This window comes from Helobdella robusta, assembly GCF_000326865.2.
Source record: "Helobdella robusta unplaced genomic scaffold HELROscaffold_11, whole genome shotgun sequence".
In the NCBI taxonomy this organism is placed as follows: domain Eukaryota; kingdom Metazoa; phylum Annelida; class Clitellata; order Rhynchobdellida; family Glossiphoniidae; genus Helobdella; species Helobdella robusta.
Genome location: NW_008703617.1, coordinates 2,386,809 through 2,397,879, shown reverse-complemented (window position 1 = coordinate 2,397,879; position 11,071 = coordinate 2,386,809). Strand labels below are relative to the sequence as shown.

General features: G+C 32.7%; 1 protein-coding gene across 1 annotated transcript; it reads left to right on the top strand.

The window, feature by feature from the left end:
- Positions 1 to 9,054: 9,054 nt before the first annotated feature.
- Positions 9,055 to 10,927, top strand: HELRODRAFT_167320 (hypothetical protein; the record flags this gene model as incomplete). Its single annotated transcript, XM_009012841.1, has 2 exons — positions 9,055 to 9,102; positions 9,554 to 10,927. The coding sequence occupies 2 exons, from the start codon at positions 9,055 to 9,057 to the stop codon at positions 10,925 to 10,927; spliced, it is 1,422 nt and encodes a 473-aa protein (XP_009011089.1).
- Between the last annotated feature and the right edge of the window lie 144 nt (positions 10,928 to 11,071).

The following is an 11,071-nucleotide window of genomic DNA, read 5'->3' as shown; positions in this document are numbered from 1 at the left end:
TCTGGTGGGGAAAAAGAATACATTAATAAATTATGTTAATGTTGATGTTGGTGAATGAATATTAAAACGATAATGACTTAATGCAAGTGCTTAAAACCATTTTAGAATTATAGCATTAGAGGAGGTTATGTACAATGCGTATTCACCAATTTACTCCTTCAATTTTATTTTATATCCCGTAGCTTCCTTCACTAGTACATAATTTGACTTTCTTCATTTCATTTAATGTTTTATTAATTTATTTGCTAAAATCGGTGTCTGATTTTTGTTGGTTTTTAAAGACAAAGCCGAATTTTTTCCAACAACGTATGTGACTACAACACAGCCCACTTTGAAATGAAACACAAAAGGTGTTGGTTTGTGGCATAGATATTACAACCAATTCCACCTATCCGTTAAGATATCGAATCTAAATTTCTATATCTATGGTTTCTGGGTTAGGGTAATGTTCATCTAACGTCTATGACAGATGCCAGGCTTTGCAGACTTGACCCTTCCTGTGTATTTGTGTCATTTTAATGTCAAGAATGAATGAAATTAATTTATTTGTTTGTATTGCGTTAGTAAATTTTGAGGCATTGAGACTGTTTAGTATCAATGCTTCAAGCTATGAAGGCTGCTGCTGACGATGACGACCGCAACTGAATAACCGTGTATCCTATCATTTTTTATTGGTTTTGTTTTTATCATCATTATCATTATTGTTATCGTTGCTTTTGTTGTTAATATTGTTTTTAATTTTTTGAGCAATACTCGGTTGCAAATGATAATAACGTTGCTGTTGAATGTATTTATTTATTCGTATATTGACGTTTTTAAAAAGATTGATGTATAAATGGTACTATAATTAACTTTTTTGTTCAATTAATTTCTATATTTTACGTTATTTATAGAACTATTTTTCTTCTTTTTCTGTTTATAAAATAAATCAAATCAAGCTTAAAAATATGTTTCAAATGCCTTATTGTCTTTATAGCATCAGTTAAACCATGGATGCTATGACCTCTTGATTGTTGAAGGCAAAACCCCTCTCTTGAGTCAACATTTTAATAGAATTAGACATTCCTATCAATAATTAAAAAAAAATAAAAACCCTTTAACTTTAATCGTTGATATGGTTTTTATTTCATTGAGAGACAAAAAATTAAAACAGTTTCAACGAGATTGTTATAATGAAATTCTCCTTAACTTAAAGTTAGGGCAATAGTCCCCATCCTCTCTGTAGACGCCTCTGGGCCATATTACACCTAATCCTAACACATAATATTGTGAAGTTTGAACTATAGCACTTGAACTTTTGCTTGAACTGGAGGAAGCGTTTGTGTTAATATATAACATACAACATATGTTGGTTATATATGCATGTGATAGCATGTATGGGAGTGTGTGTGGTGTTTATACGTTATATAAATATATGTATATATATACAATATATATATATATATATATATATATATATATATATATATATATATTGATTTGATATAAAAGTCAATTTAGTGTGATGGTACGATCATATAGATTCTCTTTTAAAGACCAGTTTGTTTGGATAAAGATACGGATATAAAACTTTTTGTAATCAATATCTGAATGTTTATTGGATAATAATATTAATAATTGCAAAAAATTAACAATAATAATAGTGATAATAATTACATTTTTGGTAGATTTTTTTGCCTACAGCTTTTCAACACAGGAACTAAAGTTATTAATCTGCATTTTCTATCTACTCTACATGTAGTAAGTAAAATTAATTTATTTCTAACTAAAATTTACTATTAGTTGTAATTGTTGTTTTAGAATTGAAAGTTGTTAATTGTATTGTAAGCAAATGGGCAAAAGCACAGACATACACGCACACATACACGCAATAATACATATAAATATAAACTGACATTTGTTCTTCGTCATTTTATTATTATTTATTATCTTTGCAGTAAGAATTAGTGGATTTTCATGAACACTTCAAACACACACAAACATGTATGAATATATATCACTCAAATTCAAATACACATATATCATAAACTACACACATGCGAATATGTGCATACATTCGCACAAAGTCGCTTATACACGCGCGCGCATAAACAATCGAGTAATGATAATATCGAATATCAAGCGGTACATCCGATCCGATAGGGACATCGTGTGCAACCGAATACCGAGCAGACCGGCTCTACTTGTATTTACTATTCGGCTGTGTGTAAGTTGTTTGGTTGGTTGGCTGGTTGGTTGGCTGGTTGGTTGGCTGGTTGGTTGGCTGGTTGGTTGGTTGATTGGTTTACCAGTTGGATGGTTGATTGGTTAGTCGGTTAATTTTGTAATATATATCCTTACATTGATAAAGTTTGGAAAGACAGCAAAAGACAGCAATCATGTTGACTCATATTTCATTGAATCCTGATCTTGTAAACTATCCCGAATATGTGAAAAATATGATGGTTTGTGATAAATAATAAAGCCGTTTAAATAAACTAATAAAATTAATTGATTTAATAACATACAAATACAAAATTATACTGCGGTACATATTAATAGTACCTCAATAAACACAAGCACTATTTTGTTTTCAGAGAATTTTTCGACCTATTAACTTTGATACAGAAGCACACACGCACGCACGCACATATACAAATACACACACATACATATAAATATATATATATATATATTTTTTAAATTCAATATAATGTTGAATTTTTGAAATATATATATATATATATATATATATATATATATATATAAATTTTTTTGTATTTTCATACATACATACGTACATACATACAATCTGTTAAACTAACACACACACACACACGCACATATACTATATAATGATAGATACATGATACTCGCCAACACACACACGCACACACACATGCATACACGCACGCACGCACACATTTCTGCACGAACGTTGTATATCAGATTGCCTTTTTTATTTCATTTATTCCTTTATAATGCCGTAGTGGATATTGTTGATGACGACGACGATGATGATGATGGTGGTGGTGGTGGTGGGACTGTGCTGGTGGTGATGACAATGATTATGATAATGATTCAAGGACAGCTCAAGCGATGATGATGATGCCAATGATGATGATGATGATGACGATAAACATTGATGGTGATACGGACAACCGCTTAAACAAATTTAAAACGACACTTATAATAATAATAACAACAACAACAATAATAATAATTATAATAATAAAAATAATAATAATGATGATGACGAGATGATGATGACGACAAGATGATGATGACGACGATGATGAAGTTGATGTTTAATCATTGACGACATTTGAGAGGAACGCCGTAATGCGATACTGGAGGTGTCGTCTTTCCTGATAGTCATCATCGTCGTCGTCATCATTATTCATCATCATCATAATCATCATCATTCTTCATCTTCATCGTCATCATCGTGGTTTACTTGTATTTCATTTTTCTTCCTCGATCATATCATATTTTATGTTATGCAATACCCACTCACATTGTATGTATATATATATATATATATATATATATATATACTCTCACATTTTGTATATATATTTTACCCATATATACATTTATATATATTATATAAGTATATATATATATATATATATAAAATATATATACTTTTATATTTATGAAGAGATTTGATCCTATATATATATATAAATGTATATATATATATATATATATATATATATATATAGGAGATATCATGTGATCATATATAGCAATAATGATTAGTTTCATATTTCGCGTTCGTTCATCTTACCACGATGAAGATGATGTGATGATGATGATGATTATAGTAGTAATGTTGACGATGATGACGACGATTGTGTATAAGGTTTACATTGGTGAAAGATAAATTAAATAAATAAAATGTGAGATATATGTCTGTATGGGTTATATATTTTTTATACACACACACACGTACACACACACACACACACACACACACACACATATATATATATATATATATATATATATATACATACATGTGTGTGTGTGCCTGTGTGTGTGTAAAACGATTATCCATCCCATTTCACCTTTCAAATTATTTATATGAGCTGTCTGTTTATTTATATTAATATCTTCCTAGGATTAAAAATACTTAAATACTTAATACAATAATACAATGATGTTTTATAAAGGAATTATTTTTAAAAATTGATTAATAGAGAGAGAGAGAGAAAGGAGAAAGAGAGAGTGAGTTAAAGATATATAGAAACAAAGATAGATAGAAACAGAGAGAAACGAAGTAAATGATAGGAAAGAAAGAAAGACAGAATGACAATGAGTGTGTGAAAAAAGGGAAAGAAGTAAAAGAGAAAGAGAGAGAGAGAGAGAGAGAGAGAGAACAAAATGTTATTAATACATCTCTATTAGTTTGTTAATGTGTGATAAGTAGCAAAATTTATGAATGAATCTGTCGACGATAGTGTTAATCTATGTACGCTACAACAATATAACCTCATTTATCTTCACTAGGAAAGGAACATCATTTTGTAGTCATCATCATTCTACTGATATCATCATTCATTAAAACTTTTAGCCTATTTAACATCGTCGTTATCTTTAGATTGTATTATCATTTTTAGAGACTATATCATCGTTGTCATCATCACAAAATCAACGTATATGTCATCATCATAAAAGCCATCATCGTCGTCAATCTCAAACAACCTTATCAACAAGCACATCATCATTGTCGTCGTTGTCATCATCGTCGTCATCATCTTCTTCATTTTCATTATCATCTTCATCATCTTTTTCACATTATCATAATCATTGTTGTCATCACCGTCGTCGTCTTCACCATCATCATCACCACCACCATCATCATCATCATTATGCAGGTAACGTAATAGGAATCCAGTCCAACAGTATCATGTGACAGATTTCTTCTCATATGTCTCTTGTTGTTGCTGATGTGGTTGCTGCTGCTTCTGTTGCTGTTGAGGCAATTTTTGTTGTTGCTTCTGCTGCCTATGTTTATGTCGTTGTTTATGTTGTAGCCGGTTTTGTGGCTAATGTGGTAGCTGCAACTGACGTGTCGCCGTTGATGTGATTATTGAGAGAGGTGTATTTTCAACGTTATCAATGTTAACAATCTTTCACCTCTGTAGGCAGTTAATACTTTTTAGAGGTTGATTTGCAATCGAAGAACAAATTTCTTGGCTCAGTTGCCTCACAGAACAAAGACACTCGATATAAAGATTATTAAATAAAAGAATAAGCAAAAACTGTATCGCTAATTTAATTTGTTGGTTATATAATAATTTAACACACACACACACACACACACACACATGTAAACACATACATACAAACACACACATGCATACATACATTGATACGTACACACGTTTATAGAAGCATACCTAGGCATATTCATGCTTCCATCAACACAAGTAACCAATCCAAGCCGCTAAGTTAATTGGAAAAGTATTGCATTGGTTATTGTGATGGTGACGATGACGATGATGATGGCGATGATGAAGTTTAAAAAGATATAGACGGTGACGACGATGATGACGATGATAATCTTAAAGGAATGAAGTATTGCTTGCAAGGGGAAATTGATACCAGTTATTGGATAATATGGTAACGCTGTATGAATGTATGCGTATGTATGTAGTTGTGTATGTATGCATGTATGTATGCGTGTATATATGTACGTATATATGTATGTACGTGTATATGTATGTGTATGTATATGTATGTATATTTGTATGTATGTGTATATGTATGTGTGTGTATATGTATGTATATTTGTATGTATGTGTATATGTAAAGTGTGTGTATACGTATGTGCGCGTGTGTGTGTAGCTTGTAATGATATCTGAATGTACTTATTTACGAATTTATGAGTGTAGACTTGCGGCACCAAACGTGTACAAAGTATTAGATGTGTGCATAAACCCAGAAATGATGAATACACAATTATAAATGTACACAAATATACATGTTTAAACAAACATACAAAAATACATACTTACAAACAAACATACATACAAACAAACAAACGTACATGCAAAAAACATACATCCATACGAACAAACATACATACAAACAAGCATACATACATACAAACATACGTATGTGAATGTATGTGCACAGTTATCCATTCCTAAGTGCGTTGCCTTTGTGTTTTTAATTTGGATTAAAACAACAGATCGTATTTTAACGATGCATAAAATGAGATACATACATAAATAAATACATACATACATACATACATACATACATACATACATACATACATACATACATACATACATACATACATACATACATACATAAAACCTTACATACATACATACATACATACATACACACATACATACCTAGAAATAGTTGCACGTACAAGTTTGTATATATAAACATACGTATGAATACTTGCACAGTTAGGTAGGTATGCTTACCATTAAAAACATAGCATATACGTAAATGAATGCAAAAATACCTTACATTCAAAAAAAAGCGTACACACACATGCGTTCGCATACACGCACCAAACAAACACATACACGCACAGACATGTATGCATTTGAGAAGTTTGCCTTCACGGAATGTAAGATACATAATCCATCCAGACAGAGACATCAAATCTCTACTCAAATATACAATACCCACACACACACACACACACACACACACACACAAACACACACACACATACACACATTTTCTCTCTTTCCCTTTCTTTTCTGTTTCTCTCTCTCTCTCTCTCTCTCTCTCTCTCTCTCTCTCTCTCTCTCTCTCTCTCTGTTTCTATCTCTCTCTCTCTCTTTCTCTCTCCCTCTCAGACACACCCACACACACGTTCATATACACATACAATAACTTTAAATAAGTAGGTACATGCACACATAAAAAAAAACTACATATGCGACTGTTTCATACAGATAGCACCTATTTTTTTTACATATAGAGTAAGTACATATTGGTTAAGGTATGTGTGTATGTGTTTGCAAAAATGTGTGTGTATGTGTAATGTATCTAAGTATCAAGTGGTATAAAATGTGACACGGACGTAGGTATACGCATACCGCTGACGAAATGTTTATGTTGAAATATCTGTCACTTTACCCCTGCGATTGAGTTGATGATGATGAAGATCGTGCATACGATGATGATAATGATGGTTATTTTGATGATAATGATGGTTACGGTGATGATAATGATGGTTATGGTGATGGTAATGATGTTTATTGTGATGATAATGATGGTTATGGTGGTGATAATGATGGTTACGGTGATGATAATGATGGTTATTGTGATGATAATAATGGTTATGGTGATGGTAAGTATGTGAATGTGAGTAAGTATGAAAATACGTGACTTAATTTTGATTGCCACCACACGTAACAATCTATGATCGCTTGAATTAACATTCTCAAATATCGCCCTCATCGTATTATCGCTCATGGTTTGATATTTTATTTGTGTTTGTTATTTGTGTTTATAGGAGAAAAAATGTGAGTGTGAACTTTGTTGTCATTGTCTTTATTATTTCACACGTTAATTTTTTGAACAGCCTACTAAACTAATCGTTCAATAAAAAACCATGTAGCAGTAGTACAAGTAGCAGCAGTAGTTGCAGTGCTAGTGTAGTAGTAGCAGTAACAGCAGTAGTAGTCGTAGTCGTTCTAGTAGCGGCGGACGTAGCAGCAGTATTACAGAAGAAGTTGTAGCAGAGTTGCATGGAGTTAAATTAAACACTGCACTAAAAGAATATTCGATTACATCTTTCTCACCTTTCAAAAAACATTTGCATGTTTGTTTGTTAGTTAGTTAGTTTGTATGTTTGTTTGTTTGTTTGTGTGAACGTATGCGCTTTTGTGTATATGTTTAGTTGTATATGTGCATGTATGTATGTTTGTATGTATGCTTCTTTGAACGTTTCATCTGTATTTATTTCATTTATCACCTTCTGAGGCTTCACTCAAAATGTTTCTCTTTTTTCCTGCATTTTAATACTTGCTTTTCCGCTTGCTTATACACCGTGCACGTATAATATGCGTGCATGTTTATCATCATTGCAAATTGCAAATTAGACTTCCATAAATTGCGCCAAGATGTTGTGATGGTGTTTGGTTCTGAGTTGCAGTAGCTGGATTCGAATCCTCATCACTCCCTCCACTCAAAAAAAACAAAGTTACATTTTTAAAAACGTGTGTTTGTTCTTTTGACGTAGTTAATAATATATTGAGTATATCAAAAAAATGCCATTTGTATTGTTTGGTATTCATAAGCAGAGTAACATTTTACAAACAAACAACTAATAGTGTATTACGTTACTGTGTGGCGCTGTGTTGTTATTTAATATCAGCCAAGCAGTGTAACTAATTTAAATATTGTGGATAACTCAATGTTATCTCGTTTCTCAGTCTTGCCATTTCAAAGACAAAAGGATCATTTAACCAGGTCTAACTAGACATCTAACTAATCTCGAAATGGCAAGCTTTTTGTCTATGTTGTTTACATCTATGTAATTTGATAATTCACTCACATTATCATCATTCCATATGTTGTGATGTACAATGATTATCAGATGGAAATAAAAATGTGTGTGTTTTGTTTGTTTGTTTGTTTGTGTGTGTGTGTGTGGTGTGGCTATTTATAAACTCGTATATATCATAATTCTTTACCTGAATTCTATTTCAGTTTATTAATAGTTTAATAATTATACTATTAATATTAAAACTAAAAAAATTATAAAACTATTAATAATTAAACTTTAATTACTTTTTTTTATAAAATGAGCGTTTATATAACTATAATTAAAATAATTGTTTATATAATATATAATTAAAATCTTGATTGTAAAATTAAATTTCAGGTAAGTTATCTATCAACTGTTGAAGATTGATCTAGACTAGAAAGATCTCACCAATCAGCGGATAAAAATAAACTTTGAAAATGACGTCATTATGTGATTGGTGCCGTGGTGACGTTTCAGAACTCTCTCCTTCGCCATCATCTCTCTCTGACGTCAACGGAACTCTCAAGTTTTGTAGCTTCTTATGCCTCAATAAATACAAAATGAACCTTTTCTGCATTGAAACTCAACAACATCTGCCTAAGCTGAAGGTATTTTAATAAATTTTTAACGGAAACTTCTTATATTTTTGTTTTAATTTCAAATATTTTTTACCTCAAGCCATACGATACGACGAAAAAATGGCGTTGTTCGAATCAAATAGCAGTAATTCTAAACCATCAGGAAATTTTTACTAGAAAAAAATCTACTAGAAAAATAATAATAACGCTAGCCGTATTAGTTTCTGACATTTGAGCAGTTATTTTCCGCTTATTAATTTTTTTGAAAGAAAAAAATATATGAAAAGTAAAATAGTTAGCAAGAACGTGATTGAGATGCTTCACTAGATGATAGAAATCAGATCCGATCCGTGAAATTAAAAATTCGTGATTTTTTTTTCTTCTTTAAATAAACAGTCAGCGGTAGAAACGGTAATGATAATATTATTACAAAACACATAAAATTGATTCCCTAAATAAATTAATTTCTTTAAATCTTCAGAACGAAAACTCAAAATCGCCACATACGATCGAAAAGAAATTGAACCCAACTCTTCTCATCACGCCCGATCTCTGGTTTTCAGATGAATCAAACAGTCTGCTGAAAGATGACAAAAAAATCGACAAAATTCCGAAACCAGCCGATACTACTCAACCGGAACGACACATCTCCTCGACGACGAGGCCCAGCAGTGCGAATGAGGAGGCCATCAAGTCACCATTCGTTCAAAGTTCGTCGAAAGATCATACACTGCCGATGCAGAAATTTAGAAGTGAGAAAGTGAACTGCCTCAACTCAAATAAGAAACGACAGAGAACGTTTAGTAACGAGTCTGAATCCAGTAACGAACAATCAGACAATCGAGACAGCTCGTCTGTAGAACACTCCATTGCTATGAAGAAACCAGCAATTAGCAAGAGAAAAGAATTCGCTAACTGTAAGAACGTAACATCGAAACCAAAACGAGATTACAAGACCACGTCAACTTTTGATCCGCCATTGCAATTCCCGGTTCCAAATCCTTTTGATGTGTTGGCACGAGAGAACTTCGGTGCCCACAACGTTCCAAAATTTCCACTTTTCCTTCAAACTCCATTTTTCAATGCCCCCCCACAAATTCCCAACTGGACAAAAAGCTACAACCCGACAATTGCACAACCGAATTTTAATATTAACGATCCGACAACAATTCAGTTTTTGAAGTATTTACCCTCACAGTTTCCATTTCAACCGCACGTGGCTCCATTGCCTCAAATCCACAACACTCTGACGCCACCTAGTACAAACATGGTACCCTACCCCTTCATTATACCGGTACCTATACCAATACCAATACCGTTTCCAATACCTGAGAAGTATCTGAAGAAAAATAATGAAAAAGAACCGAGTCGCATACCAACGCAACCTCTGGGTCAAACATTTAAAAATGATGAAACAAACGAAACCGACTGCCCAATAAGCCACAATACCGACTCGATTGTTGATCCATCCCAAGAGCAGAATGCCAACAATCAAGCTCTAGACTTCTCGATGCATAGAAGCACAGCTTCTACGCTATCGAACAGTCACAAATCTTCTCCATCTACCTCATTTTCATCCTTCAACGCCGAACCAACGAACGTATTGATAAAGATTGAACCAACAGATACGGAACACGAACAAACCGACCATCCTATCTCGAATCCGATCATTTCTCTCAACAACTTGTTGATCTCCCGCCCCGCTTACGCCGCTCGCCGAAGCCTCATCCTAGATGCACCTCAACCGCCACAAAGTTCTTCTATCTTGACCACCAACTACGCTAATGCCAAAAGATCGCCGCACAGTCACAACTCGAGGAAGAGGTGCCATACAGTTCAGATTAAGGCCAAATAAAAACTTTTCCGATCAACAAATTTATCGACGAAAGATTTTTCACGTTCTTAATATTTTCATTATAAATTTATTGTACAGATATTTTATTATTACATTTAAAATGACCTATCATTCAGTAAAAAATTCCGACTAATCGCATGTTTC